The sequence below is a fragment of the Perissodus microlepis genome, chromosome 7 (assembly GCF_051167445.1).
Source record: "Perissodus microlepis isolate ML-2025 ecotype Zambia chromosome 7, ASM5116744v1, whole genome shotgun sequence".
NCBI classification, from domain to species: domain Eukaryota; kingdom Metazoa; phylum Chordata; class Actinopteri; order Cichliformes; family Cichlidae; genus Perissodus; species Perissodus microlepis.
In genome coordinates this window covers 45,713,304-45,732,483 of record NC_140467.1, presented here as the reverse complement: position 1 = coordinate 45,732,483, position 19,180 = coordinate 45,713,304, and the positions used below count along the sequence as shown (strand labels likewise).

The following is a 19,180-nucleotide window of genomic DNA, read 5'->3' as shown; positions in this document are numbered from 1 at the left end:
CCTATTGTCCATTTGCATACTTACTTTAAACTTTAATAAAGAAAGCACAATTCTCCGATTTAAATAGCTCCAAAAAACACTATCAAACATATCAAGTCAAATGTACAAAACTAATAAAGTTGTTTTTAGTTCAAGTTCCACAGCTCTGTATTTTAACTAAACCTTTGTGCTAAGCAAGGAAAATTGGAAAAAACAGAAAAAACCCAACAATTAACTGTTATCTGATAACTTTATTATCAAGTTAAAAAAAGACAATGAATTACAATATTTACAGAATATCCAGAGATAAATGGAATAAAATTGTAAACAATCATTCTAGGCAACATCACAACCCACCATCAGGTAATCAGATTTATATGGGGAAAGGCAAGAAGGAGAGATTCTAGTGTCAAACTATGGAGACAACAGTCTGAAAGGAGAAATGCATTGGAAACAAACTAAACATATATACAAGTATCCAGTGTGTTGTCAGCAGGGGCGTAACTTTGGGTAAACTGGGAACATTACAGTCTAGAGACTGCACACAGTGAGGGATTCATAGTCCTTCTCTATTAAAATGATCACAGAACAACAAACAATTTTGGGTCGACAGCTTCATCACCCACATTGTCCCAGATTATCATCTGGTTTAACCCTGGGATTTCAAGCTGGGTAACAAGCTGCCTTACAAAGCTTATTTCTACAACAACTATTTTCAAAGAGTTTTGCTTTCAAGAAAAAAGGATACAAGCTGGTTCAGTAAAACAGAAAAAAAAGGGCTTTGAGATTCAGCACCAACTCAACTGGTTTGAGGGTATTAGAAGGACCGGGGAGTCCGACTCTCAGAGTGCCACCTACTGTTGAGTGGGTAGACGATGGACAGGTACACTTGGAGAACATGAGCTGGTGCCCCTACTTGCCATGGACAGAAGATAATGGTGTGTCAGATTTGGGCTTGGACAAGAATAAGCTAAATCTTAGAGCAGGTCAAGAGGCTCACTAGGAACTGGAATCCAGATGTTGATGATGGTCAAGCCCAGAAATAGACAGAACAGTTTAGATAAATGCTCCCAAAGCAAACTATTCTTTACATGTCTCTTCCTCAACCATGTTTTTTTTTCTTCCTCAACAGTAAAAGCCCTGGCCATTAATCAGTAGAGAATTGCATTAATTTCCTTTATGTTTACTATTGTACAACCACACTGTGCTTCCTATCTGCTCATTCCCATTACGATACAAAATAGGGATGCATTTCCATTGGAACCAGACATTGCACAACAGGATAATAATGTTGGATTGGGGACTCAAAGCCCCCCAACGGTTAGCTATGATCTTTAGATTTATTTTTTTCCCTTTAAAAAAAAAAAAAAAAAAAAAAGTCAACACTTAAAGAAAAAAAAGGGTTAAGTTATCCTTTCTGAAACACCACAGTTCAAAACACTTAACGAGTAGTTTTGTTGTCTATACATGGCTGCAAACATGTACTTCGTCCAAGTTCAACCCATAGAACAAGTCTATGGTTCAAACCCAGATTTGCCATTTCCATCAACAGTTCAATGCTTATGAAAGCCGATTCCAGCAGCAAACACATCAGGCGTGGTAAATATTTTGGTACCAAGAACACATTGCTTTATTACGTGTTCCTCTTAACATTGGAGTTATTAGCCATTCTTTTTTTCCCTCTCCAGACTGTTTAACTGTTCTTGCTGGTCTTATTGGAGTTGGATGCGAATTTGACTTCATTGCTATTCACTTCTCATAAGGCTTAAGGGCATTCAAGCAGCAGCTTCCAACAAATACAATCTCTGCCTTTTGTCAATATTAACAATTATATAACAGCTTTGTCTAACAAGAAGCACACAAATGCAGACTATGACAGGTGCGTCAAAACAGAAAAAAAAAAAATTCCAGAGGTCTTTAAGATCAGGGAATTTGAGACCTTTAAAAACAGTGAATCTTTAACATTGTCTCATATTTTTCCTATAGATTTTTCCTATACACGTAGAAACAAATGTTTTCAGAGCTTCCTGCTCAGGTTACACTTGTCTTTTCATTGTATTTTTTTAAAACTGGGCCGGAGACTATAGCAAAACAGGGCCATTCCCTAAGCCTCAGCCATGTGTTTCTGAAGAGACATTTCAAAGCCTATGTTTGAATGCTCAACGCAAGCACATACAAATACAGTAGAGCAACCTTTCCATAATGTAATCAACAGAGGTGACAGTGAAAGGTCCAGACATTTTTCAAAGAAACAAAGAAGGCTACAAACATACTCAGTTTAGCCCGGGATATCATTTGTGGTGCGAAAACATGAAACAAACACTCAAAAATAATCAAAAGCAGCTTTTCCTTCTATATACACACCATCCTCCTTATCGAACTCTCAATAATGTGAGCATAACTAATTAAATCCCATGTGCTTACAGTGGATCGGGGAGGTCAAAAGAAATAAACTACACTATATAGTTGAGTGACTAAAACTATATCCGGTGGATTAGATTAGAATAGGTTTTTTTTTGGTAATCTGGTTACGCTAAAAGTCTCAATATCTTTGCGCTAGATGATAAATCACATTTTACTTTTCTGGTACTTGCTCTGTGCAATTACAATAAAGATAAATTTAACTCGATCTGATCTGATCTTAATTATTGCCAATAAGGCACACATTGGAATAGATTCATATAGAGCAAATTCTTGCGGAAAAACACACAACTTTAACTTGAAATTTTAGAGGGACGTTTGGTGTATTCCTTATTACTGTTAAAGCAATCAAAAGCCATATAGCGGCCGTAAGGGGAGCTGCATTTTAAGGCACTTGTGCACTGGTTTTGAAACACAGCTGTGGTGGGTTGACACTTGGCGTGGTCCGATCCCCCGTGCACAGTGTAATCCAGTGAACCAGACCACTCCAATACGGTTAGAACCTCCTGATCTCGGCGGAGGCGTGGACTCTTACTCCTCCGCAGAGGACGAGGAGAGAGCGGGATTTCAGGCACACCTGATTACACATTTTGCATTGAAAAGACAAGTGTAATCTTTGTCTCTCAGAAAAGTTGCCATTGATCGTAAAACTGGTAGTTGCAATCCAGGCTAATCCTTAACGGACACAGGTAAGGTCATGACACATTAAACAAATCACTAGGTCAATCCATGACAAATTTAAAGTCACTTCCACCTCACAATCAGCCTTTTTTGGTATAATAACTTCAGTATATTCAATGAAGCAATGCAAAAACGTGGTGAATGACAAATGGAGTGGTACTTATACATTGCTTTTCTTTTTTACCTTCATGCTATGGAAATCAATTTAAGTAATAATGATAACTTTGTTCTTCTATAAAGATCCTTCTGTCCCTTACAGGTTATGGGGGTTCAAAAAGGCTAGAATATGAAATAGAAAGTGGCAATAGCAACCATCGTGTACTTGGGGAGGCTGTAACTCAGAAGAATTTCAAAGTATGAAGGTAAAATGTTCCACGGTTTCATTTAATATTCTAAAATTATTGGACCAAAAAAACAATAAATCAGCTGGCTGTGGAGAGGCGTTGTGGGATCTGCTGAGGGCAAAGGAAAACCCGGACTACACTCAACATAATATCTTACAGGAGATTTAAGCCGATCCCATTATTTCTACGATTTTCACAGTGAATTTGTGGACAATAAAAAAAAAACCAAAAAAAACCCCAAAAGGAGTAGAAGTAAAATGCAAAGGGTGCCACAGGCCAAAGATTTATACATAGTATAATACTAAAGGGACCAAAAATTATAGCAATTCCGATCAAACGTTGGGGCAATTTGCGAGGGAGAGAACAAGATTTGGGATTTTACTCAAATACATAAGGTGCCACTATTTCTCCAAAAATACTTCCACACACTTCACTAAAAAAAAAAAAACCTCTGAAATTTTGATAAAATATAAGAAAAGCTTGGTCTACAGTGGGTCACAGCTGTAAATGCTTTCACGCCTTTTTGTTTTAGGTAAAATTTCAGTACCACTGTGTTGAATCAGCAGGGGAGGAGTGTGAAAGGTGCTTCAAATAATAAAATGCTAAAATTTAGTTTCTCGTTTTGGACAACATTCTCTATAAATAGTGGAGTTTATCTAGGTGGGAACTTTTACTGTGGATTTGACCAGAATGTCAGCAATAAAGAGTTCTGTTCACTATTGGTTACCAATATATTAAAATCTGTCCTAGGGGACCGCCCATTTAAAGAGCTTAGCCGTTTTATGCAGCACAACCTAATACTTATATATGTAACATCTAAAATCTAATAATGCACCAACTCATAAAAACTCTTTTTTTTTTTTTTTTTTTTTTTATTTATGTTTCAACCTTTTGTTTCCTTTGACATCTTATTTTCTGATCCCACTACTCGGCGCTGATCCTACCCAATCTTATCACTTTCTGGCACAGCATCTCAAGAGGCCACAATCGCTTCAGCCGAACTGTTGATCCTTTTTGGTGTCAAGCTTTTCTTTGTCTTCCACATACTGGCTTTGACTTGCCAAAGATAGATCAGTGGGGTTCCCGTCCTCTTTTCTGTTGCTGGACAGGTCCAGTCTTGTGTCTGCAAACACAGAGGAGCCGGTGGAAGATGAAGCTGAGGCCTCTATTGCTGAAGTGGTGCTGGTGTCCAGTCGACTGTTGTTAACCATCCTAAAGCCAGAGGAACAATGCACAGAAAGACATCAATGAGTGTGTGAGTTTGCAAAAAATAAAGCAATGAAACAAAGTGGTGTGCACCGACAATGAGACTAGCAGCAAAAGTGGTAACATATCTTACTTACACTACAGTCATATTATGGAAAACAGTAGTTTGTGACTGTGGCACAACCAAAATTATTGCGACTGTTTGCAAGGAACTTTGAAATGACTAATTCAAAAGACAAGGCCCACGTTTGTGACCACTTGCAGTCAGTTGTTGTATTTATAACAATTTTAGTGCATCTAGGTGGTGGTAAACATTCAGACTCCAGCCAGAACACCATAGATTTGACAGATTTGATAATAGAAAGCAGATTCCTCTGCAAATGAGTCTTGATTCCAGTAAGAAAATCCTAGGAAGTTGATTCTGTTCATCTGGAGCCAGAGATTGGTTTTTGATCAGTTATTATACAAATTGTCATGACCATTGAACAATGACCATGTGTCTGATTCACAGAGAGTTGGGGAACGATCATGAAACTGATCTTGTGGCTCAGTGTTAAGCAGTGGTGCTGGTTTCAGTCATTATGCAAAAGTACTGTTTGTAAGTTTGGAGAAACTTGCAGTCAACTGAGACTGAAGATGTCACTTGGATAAGTAATGAAAATTTTCTCCCACTGAAAACACTCTATATGAACAGAATTGGCTTCTTGCATTTAGTTACATTCAGACTTTAGCCAGATCCTCAGATTTAATTCAGATATAGCTTCACAAATAGTGACATAGTTGCTGCAAGAAAGCAATTTAACTGCAGACTGAAATAGGTACTAAGCAACTTTTGTCATACAGTATATGAATATTGGCAAACAGTTCATGAGTTGAATTCTGTGCAGACGAACTCAGATTGATTGCAATTTGTAGGCAATATTTCTGCATTTATAAGTCAGATGGCAATTATTTGCAAACAAGACAGGTTGCCTCCCATCCCATCGGTGCAACTGCCTTGAAATCGAAAGTCAGTCTCCACAAACGCATGCAACTGCTCTCCAAGAACAAAAACAATTCAAAGCAATTGCTGGGCAGCTACAGATGTAAGATGAAGAGCTCCAGCAGAACACAGGGAGAGGCAGCCATTTGCTGAGACAGGTTTGGGTTGACCTTAAGTAACATTAACGCTTGAATGCAAACATCTTTGAAAAGGATGCACCTGGTGCTTTACCAAAGTCACGTTTCTCCACAGCTGCACACCAAAGACAAAAATCTGGAAAAACCTCATTTTCATCAATTCATGTCAACCATGTCAACAAACATCTTAACTCTCGAATGATTTGTCAACTTTTTCCTTGGGTTTTGTATCAGCACAACCTTTCATCAGTTGAACTGAATGCAGATTTTTTTTTGTACATAAATGACAGCAGAGAAATGGCTAAAAAGGGCCACAGAGGGCATTTAAAAGTAGGCTGGAAGAGCTGACTGGGTAGGGAAAGTATGCAGGCTCACACACAAAGAGACAGTTACGAAGAAGAGAGAGAGGAAAAAAAAAAAAATAGACTTACATGCCATGTCGAAGGACATGTCGTTCCCATTCGAGGCTGTTTGTGAAGCAGCGGCCGCAGAACTCGCAGGGAATACGCTTCTCTGCACTGCTTGGCCCAGAGCTGTTGCTGCTGCTGTTGCTGATGGGAGATGCAAGGACTTCTGGGAAATAGAGTTTCAGAATACAGCAAATTCACACATGTCGAAAAACAAGCCTCCACATCCCCATACCTACAGATTGATCAGATTGGATTTTTTTTTCCATACTTAATGTACTTTTTGCAGACATACCAATATATTTACTGAGATCAAAGAGAGACACAGGAGATAATGTATAGCACAAACATAGGTCAGCTTCACATAATCCCTTGCACTGTGGTCCCCAGTAATCTTTGTCAAAGAGTCTATTCTGCTTTTAGAGTCTAGTTTGTTTGTTTTTTAAGTCATAATATAGAGTTTTGGATTTGACAGGCCAGTCGTAAAATAACAGTTTTTTGGATATGACGTTACCTTGAGGGGCAGGCTTCCCTTCCCCCACTTCCTGGACTTCCTCTTCGTCCTCCTCATCCTCCACTTCTTCTACTTCTTCCACCTCATCGTCTTCGTCTTTGACGTTTTCCTCCATCTCTTCATCGTCCATCTCTGTCTGGCCCTCCACCATGTTCTCAATGATTTCCATTCCCACATCATTATCGTCATTCTCCTCCTCCGCTTCCTCCTCTTCCTCCTCCAGAGCCACTTTTCCATCTGACACCATCTCCATAGTTTCTCTCTCCTCCTCCTCCTCCTCCTCAGCACTGCTGCCTTGATCCTTTATCATGTCCAGCTGGTCCAGGTTGACCCGGCCCATCAGTTCAAAGTTGCGGATTACCTAATCGGACACAGGAGATGTGTGTTTTTCAGGTTAGCGTGGTGTTCGTCAACCAGGGTTTATTTCAAGGAGCTCCCCCCGCTTGCTCCCCGAAATCAGAGTTGAAACTTTCCAGGCTTTGACAACATCAGAATGTGCATGTTTGGCCTTTTTTGTTTGATTGATTTTAAGCAGGAAAATGAAAACAAAATGAAAACCTGTTAGAAATTCCAGATCTGGGTTGAGACCACAAAGCTAACTGTTTCTGCTTGGATTTGGTTTTTGATGCGATTTTTCCTCCAGCAGCTATGTTTCTCTGACCTATATTCATTCACTGTAACACAAGTCCACATCCTGCCTGTATGGGATACGACATTCATGGTGAAAGCGGTATATTTTTAGCACAAGCACAGAAATTCCTGGTATCAGTCAAAGTGAGTTTTGGTGGTTATTTATAGACCAAAGTGCTCAAACAACTGAAATGTCTGGTTTTTGTAAGGCCTTAGCAGGTGAACGCCTGTCTTTTTTTAAACAGTCGCAGCTTTTGCTGAACGCTCTACTTCTCAGTCAAAGTTTCGTATGATTCGCAAGAATTATGCAAGGAGATTTTTGTATCTCTAGTTGACAAACTCAGATAATCTAAAATAGAACATTTAACAAAGGAAGGAAACTTGTTCCAATATCTCATTCATCTTGTCACCTATTATCTCACTCTTTCTGAGTAATTTCCTCCTCCCATACTCCCTGAAGACACGGAACAGCAACCCTCCAAACCTCAACTCACATCATCCTTTAGCATGAATAAGCTTTAGCCTGCTGCCTCACCCAGGAAGAAACCTGATCTGTCATGCTTCCTTCTAACAGTCTGAAAGTTTTTCAGAACTACCATTAATCTGAAACAGGAAAAAATAAAACAAAGATGATCTGAAATAGCTCTGAATTCATATAAATTCATAGAAAAACTCAAAACTGACTTTTTTATATATAGGTTAAATACACAACAACCAGTGAAGAGGCAGGGGAAAAAAAGGTCGTACTGACCTCTTCCATTGTAAATAAAACTATCGCAAACGTCAACCCCAAAAAAGTATTTATAGGCGTCTGATAAAAAGAGCATCGCACGGTTTAATCAAAGAGATATGATTATAAATTATATGTGAAAATCATGGCTCTGAAGCAAGCAAATCGTTTTTCAACTAAAAGCTGGGTTTGACTTTATCCCAACAAGCACTGGGCGGAATCTCAGGTAAAGGTTGAAAAAGAACTTAAGAGGGTGCCCTTTAAAGCTCTTTCCACCTGCCATCGCACATCATCTCATCATCTTATCCCTATTAAGAGAGAGTAATAGATTAACTCTTTTTCCTCTCCTGGATTGATTTGTAAGAATATACTGAAACTGTAGCAATATGACACCTACTCGTCTCACCCCAATGTATCAATGCACTGCCCTTCTTTAGTTTTGTTACACCTTGATAGATAACGGGAGACTTTGAAATGGAGCCTATTGATAATATGAGAGCATCGACATATTTTTATTCGAATTGCAGACACTCCAATCCTCTAGTTTATGACCAACTAAGGTTTCATGCAAAGATAAATGAATAAAATCGCAGGCGTAACAAATGTCAGCAGAATCACTGAGGCAGTTTTTTCTACCTTAAAATGAGCAGATTTTAATGTCAAACCCAGAGCAGCCTCTTTACAAATTTTACCCCATGCTGAGCTACTATTTGGAAAAATGTGGCTCTTTTCTTTTTGGTCATTTGATTAGTTATATAAAAAAAATGCTTAGCAGTGAGTTGCCTGCTCTTAAGGTTAACCTACAACACCCAAGCAAACAGTAAAGACTTTCCTATTTATTCCCGGTGCAACTTTTCATATACCACAAATATATGCTAATGGGGACTGATTATTGTTGTTCCAATTTAAATGTGACTTATCATTACATAGTCAGAGGGAGGGAAAAAAAAAAAAAAAAAAAAAAGAGGAGGTATACATCTAGTCTGACTGCCACGCTCACTGACAGCCTTGAGGTTGTTACTTCTTACCTCTGACGAGGAGGTTATATTTTGTTATTCGCTTGCATGCGTTCCTGTCATTCTGCCTGTAAACACGATACAGTAGCTCCAACAGTTTTGAATGAATTCTGGTAAAACTGAATGTTAAATATCCATTAAAATCTGGGTTACATACACCGAGGTCAACTTCATTATTTACTGGTTGAAAACTCAGAAAAAGCTTTACGACTCAGAAACTCTTCTTACGAGTGTGCTGAGTATTGTCAACGTATAGAACGTATAGAAAGATTTAAAACATTGTGTTACATTTGACCTCTGACCTCTCCTTCAAGGTCAAAGGCTTGATCTGAAGGTCAACTTGCTAACAACGTGTCAACAATGCTATATAGAGCTATTTAAACCTGTGTGCAAATATAGGCATAAAGGTAAAGATCTATGGGGATTCTAAATATGACGTAACCTTGGACCTCTGACCTCTTCTCGAGGTCAAATCAGGTCAAACTTTCATAAAATGCATTTTTTTATTTTTAAAATTGTGCTTATTGCCTTTGCTTGTATTGGCAACATTACAAACAAAGGCAATGTATTGGCAATGACACTGGCATTTCATTTTACATTTCCGCCTTTCTTTCAATATGACCCTAAAATATGGTACATATATAAATACCATTTTTAGAAAGAGCTGCCTAGTTGGTTAGAAATATATACTGTAGCATAATATTATGTAATAAGCTCAATTTATTCATGCCCAGTTATTTACAAATCAATACTTATTACCATTACCTACTCCTACACGTGTTTGTGTAATCAAAGTAAACGTCTGTCAAGTTGCCGTTTTCTGATTTTTACTGCACTACAAACGTCTTAACGTACATTTAAAAAGAACAAAGAAAACAGAATGAGTATATCAAAAATACAACAGTACTCCCTTAAAAGTAAATACTGCCTTGAGCGAGCTGCCTTGGTGGTAGTTTGTGCTCTCGAGAGTGCTTCTTGTTACTTAAAAGTATGTTTGTAAATGTTTTACAAATTATTCGTGCTTTGAAAAAAAGAAAAAGACAAAACAATGCAGTATTTTGCTCATTTCCTCCCTTTAGGAGGTACAGTACTTTTGTGCAACACTGCCTGGGGTCCAGAAAACTGCCAACTGTACAGTGTTCCCCTGATCTGTTGCTTTATTGTACTGTAAGTACCATTTCCACTGGATTTTGGTGAGTTAACGTGAAACTCCTTTTCTTGCCAAATAACGATCTGTATTTTAAATGCTTAATGTGTTTTTTAAACGCTTAAATTTTTAAAAATGTAATGCTAATATTTTAAAAAATGAATGTGTGTTTGTGTGTAATGTTTTTATAATACTAGATTTTCCGTCTTTACACATTGGGAGCGAGTAAGACTATTCAGTGTTTCAGTGATGAACATCTCACGTTACACCAAGTGAGAAGAGCAATAATTAAATACAAACATGTTTATTAAGACACTCTTACAGTGAAAAGCAAGACTCTCGTCTGCCAAACGACACCACGATTCAGAACTACTAGTTTGAATTTACTTGAACACCACACCATTATACGTGAACTCCAACCGACCTTGTGCTCAAGGCGTAGATGGTCCTCTAGCTGGATCCGTCTATTGGTGTCATAATAGCAGAGCTGGCACTGGTAGGGCTTGATCTCAGCGTGCTTTTGCAGGTGTAGCTGCAGGGCCTGGTCACTGGAGCATGTGAAGGTGCATTTGTGACAACGGAAAACCAGGCCCTGAAGGTGACGCGACAGCTTGGAGCGGCTGACCTCCAATGGAGCCACGCGCTCCTCTGGTGGAGTGAGAGGAGAGAGTGAAGGGGAGAAAGTAAGGAGGAAATACAGGTAGTGGATGGTAAAAGCGATTTTACCATTTTCTTTAGTTTCCCTACAGACACGTTTTCTATCATAAAAAGTACCCGAACACTATAATGCAGTCGCACTTCTCTTTGCTTGCTTTTGTTATGTGTCACTTTAAACGCTTTCATTTACAGAAAGTGATGCTTTAACTATTGAAAAACAAGAAAAAAGCTCCACATAACATGTAAAGACCGTTGGTATTGCTTGTGTTACCGTTACTTTTACTGGTGTGTCTTTATTCCTTGTGATATAAATCCAAGAAAAACATTCTTGTCAGGAGAAATTTAAACGTTTGACTTGTCCATCACTCAGAAACATCGAGCACAGCAGACCAGGCAAAGCGAGAAGCCGAGCTCAGCTGCAGTTCCGGCAGATCAGCTGATCACAGTGCTAGCCCACATCAGCTGACGGCTCAGATGAGAAACCTCTATGTATCAGATTGGCAAATCTCACATGGGGCGTGTTTATTTAAGCCGCTTTAGCCTGCCTACAATTCGCTGTGGCTGCAACCCACCTCCACACCAGCTCCTTTCATGTTGGGTCTCTCATCAGTGTCATATCTACAGACGCTAACGCCTGCTCTCCCCTGCACGGGGGATCTGTGCTGTCCTACTCCACAGCCGAGGCATACCGCCAAGTATAAATTACAGCAGATGGAAATAACAATCTTCCTTTGACTGTAGTAGTCCTGACTCAAATATCATTTAACCGTCTCCCTCATGTTGAACACTGCAAATGCCAGCACAGGCAGTATGACGCCGACTTTGAATCTAATGGCGTTTGCTGTAAAAGAATGTTTTGACATTTTAGAAAATGCACTGTTTTTCGGTCTTGCCGGCAGTTATATAAGATGATTGATATCTCTGATGGCTCATGTCTGTTTACTACACAGAAAGAACAAGAGTTAAAGAACAACTCAAGAGCTGGCAAACATTCGCCAAACTGGCCGCAGCGCCGACACCAAAGGTCTTCAGATCTCACCACAACACACGCCTTTCCTTTTGTAGCTGGTTTCACTCCTAAATGGTAAGTGGTAGAAGAAAAAAAAACAATATTCACGCGAACTGACCCTTTGACCCTGAGGTTAATTCTTCCACCTGAGCCACAGCATTAAAAACCAGTCTCCCACAGCATGACCCACCGATAAAGTTGACTTTAGAAAAACATGCTACGTGGCCGGTTCCATTTTGAAGGCAGCGTACCTCTGTGCAGAACAATGTGGTCGATCATGTTGCTCTTGCGTTTGGTGTGGTAGAGGCAGAGAGGGCAGCGCAGGTCTTTAGCGAGGTCCTCTGGCATGTTGTTGTAGTGACCCGCCTCTACGTGCATGGTGAAGGTATTCCTGAGGCAGATTAAAAGACAGACAGACCCTGTAAGGTTTTCATATTTGATCCGAGAGTTTTTGTGAATTAAGACGAAAGTGAGATTTTTGTTTTCCTGAAAAAGCTGAATACATTGTAGAATATGTTTTTAAGCAGTAAACTGCACAAAAGCGCCAACTGTGGCAAAAAATGATGGAAATTAAAACTCATATATGCAAATATTTAATTTCTTTAAAAAAAAAAAAAAATAGTCAGAAACTTCAGTAAACTCCAGTTTCCAAAAAAAAGTGAATTTTCAGGCAATTATTTCACATTTCAGACTTTATGAGGTTAAATGAGCACCTGCAACTGTGTCAATACTAAGTGCAATGTGTGCACATCTTTCTACGTTTCTCTGTTAAATTTTGTTTTTCACTTACTTGTAGCAGGTGAAAAAGGAACAGTCTTTGCACTTGAAGAGCTTCTTGCCACCGTGACGGTCCCTGTAGTGACGCCGTAGACTCTGCATGTATCCGGAGCTGAACTCACAAAACTCGCACGTGAGGATATTCTCAGGACGATTGTCGGCCACCGTTGAGCCACCAGGTGTCGAGCTGGAAGACATTTGACTGCGGGAGGCCAGCTGGTAATGACTGAGCTGCTGACGAACATCCACTGGCTCCAGGTATGACGGATCTGAGGGAGAGGCGGAGGCGTTTAGACAACCTCAGGGTTTAATAAAAGGTGACGCAGTGTATGCGGACATGGGGAAAATGTAATGTCTGGCAAGTAAGATCGCTTTTTACACTGATGTTTTATCTTTAGATGTTCTATGTTTTACCATAGGACAGGATTTGTATACAAGGTGGCAGGACTTGATTATTTTCTTCCCTCACCAAGTAACCACTCCAACCACAACTCATCATCATCATCAGTCACCGACTGACTCCAGCGCACGGTGAAGTTGTCGAGCTGATGAATGTTTTTGCACAGCAGGGTGAAGTTTAACCTACTTTATCTACTTGGATCAATTGATCTCCCAGTTTTGTTCAGTTTATGTAAGAGGTCTGATTACATTTCATTAACATTTAATTTTTTTTAGAGTAAACATTTCACCAGGGAATTTATTATGAGCGCCATAACTAACACTGGGAAAGGCTTCGATTTGCTCTCGACAGACCCTCAGTTATTTGCAGCACAGATTCCACAAGTGCTGGAAACTTTCCTTTGAGATTCTCCTCCACGCCGACATGATTGCGTCGCATAATTTCCGCTATGAACCACACTTTACGCCACATCCCAAAGGTGTTAGACTCGGATCTGGTGACTGGGGGGGTGTCACCGAGGAGCACGGTTGTGTCATTTTAATGAAACCGGTGTGCAATATCTTTTACTTACTATGCTTAAATGTCGCTATTAGAGGGTTAACTGCATCATAAAGGGATGTGTGAGGTCAGCGACAGTCCTCCGATAGGCTGTAGCATTCAAACAATATCCGACTGCCATCGAGGTGCTCAGTAGTGAACTCTAGAGACTGTGTGAAAATCTCATGAGATCAGCAGCTTCGAAAACACTCAAACCACCAAATCAGCCCGTCTGGAACTGACAATTATGCCACTAACACAAGCTTCTAACGTGTATCAGCAAGATTGTGCTACTACACTGCTGGAAAATAAGTGGCTGTTTAGATACACATACGAAAAGGTACGTGGTCCTAATAAAGTCTTCAGTAAGTCGATAGAAAGAATACATAACGTTGAATAAAAGGGCCATATATGATTCATGCCTCTGTAAAGAAGAGGTGTTCAGATGTGCTTACACCAAATGTCCCTCACACCCCCGCCGAAGTGTAACTGTGACTGTTGTCATTTTGTACCCTGCCTCTTTCCCTCCTCTATAATATCATCGAGCCGGCTCATATTCTCGTCCTAGTTTGAGCCTCCAACACATCAATAAATAAACTACAGTGACACTAACAGAGTATCTCTCCGTGCGAAAAATACCCCATTCAGCACTAAGAGTAGGCGAAAGCAAGCAGGGAATGGGGAAAAAAAACTCAACAACTTTTCTTTGAAACTTTGCTGTTACAAAATTCTTGAGATCCATTTTTTGACTTAGGCAGAGGAGACGGAAGAGCTCTATTAAATTAAACAGCGCCACGCTTGATTAATTCCCGTAATATCTTCTCCGCGATGTGGAGGAGGTATGGAGATGAGACGGAAAGATGAAGAGCAGATTCTGTAGTTAGGTGGGGACGTGGCTTCTTAAATTGTTCATTAAGGGCTAAAACTATTTATTGTACTGCATTAGAGATGGAATACCTGTGTGGGAAAGTTAAAGGAAAGGAGGAGAACGCCTTACGATAGCGGCTGCCTACACTAACTGCCAAGCTGTCGGCCTCAAATTGGAAAAGCTAACACGGAAGTCATAAAGGAGTTACCTGCAAGCTAACACACATTGTAAGTACAGCTGAAACCTTTAGAAACTCACTCACTTTGCAGGTATTTGGTCATAAACTAAAGCTCTGAAAAAATTTAACCTAATCCTTTTCTTTATAGAGTTCCTAAAGCTATTAATTATTCATTCTGCGGGGATGATGAGCGTGTATAGCAGTTTAGTAGTCACCGAGATATGGTGTGGATCAAACTAATACGCCTGCACTGCCATTTTGCTAAAAGCGATGATGAGGCTGGATTTCAAAGACCTTTTGGTTTTATTTTCATAATTCTGCCAGGTACAACTGTTAAGAGGAATTTCCAAGAAATTCAAGTAAACATTGCCGCTAAAAACGGGCGATCAAATGGAAATCTTTTTCAAGACACCCTGCCAACAAGACAAACTCCCTCTGTTTGAATTTCAGACATTCAGCTGAAGGTAGCTAGTTTGGCTCAGTAAAGAGACATTCAATATGTCAGCCTCGCTCTCTCAATGCTTCATTTGTCTTGGTGGGGCACAGCTGACAGTGGTGGATGGTGCATTGAGGAATGCTGCCCCGCTTCAGCTCCAGGGAAGATTCCACAGCTCCAGCAGCAAGGTGACAGCTGCTGCCAAGAACAGTCTGCAAGCTAAAGCAGCCGCTGCAAAGCCACTATAACACCTCAAACATGGGATTACATCAAGGGGTTTACTTCTACACCAGCCTAGAGTCACGGCACGTCCCCGTCTGAACATATTCTGTGGAAAAACAGTGTCTTACGTAGTCAAATCTAAACAGCCACAGTACTACATTAAAGCATTTCTCCAACATGAATGCATGACTCACGAATACCAGACTCACTTCTACAGATGGCTATGCTTGTTAGGCATCCCCGCTTAATTTTATTAACACTATTCCCCCTCAATGTGACGGCACTTTCCTGCCTGCATATCCAAGCATACATTGAGAATGTCTGATACTTCGGGGATGGGAGGATCGTGACATTCAAGTGACTGAAATGTGTGTTTCGACAGAAGTGATTGGTCATGAGAGGTTGTTTCCCAACGATACCCCATATAGACACCTGAGAATACCCTGGCAACCAGTTATACAGTTAAATGCGTACACCCTCAGTGACAGCTACTTCATGCTGACTCCTATTTGACTATAAAAAAACATTACACATGAGCTCCTGCAGTTTTCTGATATCTTCTACGCAATGAATTTCATTAAATGTAAGATTCAAAGCTGGAAAATGCTGTAGTCGACTGTGGTGAGCCAGGAGCATGCTGCTTACCAGCACCTATAAATCTCACTAGATAAAATATTATAATTTGTTCCTTTTACCCAGAGACAAACCGAAGAAAACAATGCTTAATGAAGATTACGCATGATCTCATACCATCAGGTGCTATGGAAGTCTGTTCTGGATTACTGGCCGGTCGGGGGGGCCTGAGGGTGGCATGCGCAGCCTGGTTGGCTGCTCGGAGTTTGGGAAGGGTCAAGACTTCACCGTGGTCTCTCAGAGAGTGCTCCTTCAGCTGGCTGATGGTCATAGAAGTGAAGGGGCAGGACAAGCACTTGTATGTGTGCTGCTCACCTGGAAGAATATTGAGGATCATGAGGCGTTGGACTTAATTTTTACATCAACACAGAAGTATTATACATACCAGGCTTGCAAAGACCTGCACATGGTTCTAGATAGCTAATTAGGGAGCATTTGTTAATGAAAGCGGTGACGATAAACACATCCCCGACCACAAACAAAGCCCTTTGAGGAAATCTGGAGCAAATGTAATAACCTATTGGCAACAGGGCTCCCCCTGAGTTACAGCGTTTATTAAAGCTTCTTAAACTTCAAGCAAAAATGCTGAAGCTGGTCCCATATTTTAGACTTAGAAGAAATTTGATTTGATTGCTATTTGAAAGTTTGAATTTGCACCTGAACGAAGAGCTCATAAAAACTGTAATCCTTGGTTCATTAAAAAGCGCTCAGCGCAGGTTAGTGAGCCACACAAAAAGAGTACTTCATAAAATACAAAAGGTTACAATGAGGTTATCACAGCTTATCTCTCATTTACAAATTGAAGCCCAATACAGTGACCCATTTTATTATTTTATGCTCTATTATAGCATATAACTGCACACTGTTGCATGCTTTACTTTATAATTTTTGGTTTTGATGTTCTGAATGTTCCCATGGGCATTTCCAGCCTTGTACTTCCTGCTTCTGTTAAATGTATTTGCTTAACATCTTAAAAGGAAGCAGCATCCTGATCCAAATCGAACTCTAACACTGGCTTGCCACACACAGCACTGAACTATTTCTAGTAAGAATATCTTCAACATAAATTCCTGGTAGCTTCAATACAAAAGCAATGTGAATGGAAACGTTCAATGCTGATCGTTTTCACAATTCCACTTATTGAATGTAACTAAACATTGGTTTGCCTCAAAGATCTAGAGCGGGGAAGTCAGACTTACATTGTGGGCCACATACATCCCACTTTGATCTTAACCAGTGAAACTGCTCTTTCTGTCAGTGTAAAGAGGTTTAACTACACTTGCAGCCATAACAAATTAAAGGAATCTTTGGGCTTAAACTGTAAATAAATTGTAAACTATGGACCCACTGTAAAATTTCTGACCTTTACAGATCAGACTGACTTATTACCAATTGAAAAAAAGTTGAAAGTTAAATCAGTATACATTTTTTGATTATGTTGGTGTAGTGTGAATGGATGTGGTGGAGGTCTTTATCATTAGGAAAACCTATAAAAGTTATGAAAATACGTTTCACATTTTCCAGAGCCTCACAGGATTGGAGTCTTTGCTGGACAGATTCTGGCCCCGAGCCTTATATTTGACATCCCGGATCTTTCTTCATAGTATTATTCAAATCCTCCGTAGGAATAGCTTATCTGCCTCACCAGTTTCAAGGTTGCTTCATTTTGCTTGTGTTTTGATAGCTCAGGTGGAGATTTTCCGCATTTGCATTAACATGAATTCAAATCGCTGTCTGGCTCCTTCGACAACAAAAATAATCTCATTATGCCACAACGGCCAGTAAACCTTCACTTTTGTAGCGTGCTAGGTTCCCCAATAAAGAAAATGTTAAGAATAGAATTAAATTAATACATAATATTAAAAATACAAATGCTCACTTGGCCTTTAAGTGTTAAAATAGGAATTCAAACTAAATCCCTGGATTTAGTGAATGGTTAAAATGCTGCTAAGGCTAACCCACTAGTTGAGTTGTGCTCGATAATCACACAGAACATCTTTTTGGAGAAGATAAACAGGAAGTTGGTAGGTATATGGGTCTAGGAATAGCTTGTTAGTCAGAGATACAGCTGTATGTGGCAATGTTCTGTGTCTGCTTGTGTTTTTTTTTTTTTATTTACCTGTGTGTGCCTTATGCAGGTGGCTCTTCAAGCGACTCACGTAGGCAGATTTAAAGGGGCAGAGCTTACACCTGAAGGGCTTGTGGTGCCCGTGGTGAGACTGCACATGTCGGTCCAGACTGGCAATGAAACAAAATTTTAAAAAAGAAGTTAAAAACAACAACAACAGCAAAACACAGAAGGGAGGATATGAGATAAGAGGATAAAATGAGAAAAATGGATGAAATGAGGACAAGAGAGAGACGGTGACAAGACGGGAGTACGAGAAAGAAAGAGAAAGCAGCTCTACAGCATCCACTTTGATGATTTCAACAGCGGGGTTTTTTTCCCTTCTTCTTTTCAGCGGCGTCTAAAGCGCTCGATTCTGTTTACCTCGCGAACAACAGCCACACATTTCCAATGACTACAGAACAAGGAGCCGTGGGGTGAACTCATCTACCCACAATCCCCTGGTGGGAATGAGTGTGCGAGTGCCTGTGGGGACGGTAGCTGTGTTTTTAATGCCAGCCTCCTAGGTGGCATGGGAATGTGGCTTCTTTCTGGGTCAGGGCACATACAGTACAGAGGGATTACACCTGGGAGCTCAGAGGAGATGAGGACTCTCTCTTTCCCCTCTCGCTCTGTGTCTCTGTGATGGATAAAACAAATCACGCTACCAAAAAAAAAAAAAAAAAAAAAAAAATGTCTGTCTCGCTTATAATGCTTGTCTTTCTCTCCTAGGAGGCAGGAAATCTTGGAGAAGATTGAAGATTCAAAGGGCTTGTGATAGGGTGAACAGAATAAGGTGTAAAACTGTGCTCTGTACAAAATGACTTTAACATCTAGTTGATCTAAAGAGCAGCTGGTGTAAAGGCTGGTGAGGCGTTTAGCTTAAATATACCGCTTACTGGGGCTGCAAAGGGTTCAAACCACTCATCCGTTTTTAACTGTAATTTTTAATAGATTAATGTCTGACTCACTGCCTCCTGCCAAGTGACTGCTAACGCAAACTAAACATTTCCAAGTAATGCTGCTTCACAGTCAGAACATTCAAATACCACAGGGTGCACAATGTGTATCGCTGAGGTTAACACTGATCGCACTTCCTCAAGGCTGCATCTGCTAATCCAGCCACTTAGCCAAACAGCAATAGCAATAGCCAAATAACAGG

At 40.1% G+C, this 19,180-nt stretch overlaps 1 protein-coding gene across 5 annotated transcripts in view; it reads right to left on the bottom strand.

The window, feature by feature from the left end:
* Nucleotides 1-210: 210 nt before the first annotated feature.
* Nucleotides 211-19,180, bottom strand: part of znf462 (zinc finger protein 462) — a 55,341-nt gene continuing 36,371 nt past the window's right edge. For all 5 annotated transcript variants that reach the window (XM_084935378.1, XM_084935382.1, XM_084935380.1 and 2 more), the window contains exons 6-13: nt 18,031-18,149; nt 16,029-16,226; nt 12,651-12,906; nt 12,112-12,251; nt 10,619-10,842; nt 6,672-7,032; nt 6,182-6,323; nt 211-4,637 (exon numbers count right to left, since the gene is read on the bottom strand). In XM_084935378.1, the coding sequence (XP_084791504.1) occupies nt 4,418-4,637; nt 6,182-6,323; nt 6,672-7,032; nt 10,619-10,842; nt 12,112-12,251; nt 12,651-12,906; nt 16,029-16,226; nt 18,031-18,149 (1,660 nt within the window). In that variant the 3' untranslated portion in view covers nt 211-4,417. The remainder of the gene's footprint in view (nt 4,638-6,181; nt 6,324-6,671; nt 7,033-10,618; nt 10,843-12,111; nt 12,252-12,650; nt 12,907-16,028; nt 16,227-18,030; nt 18,150-19,180) is intronic.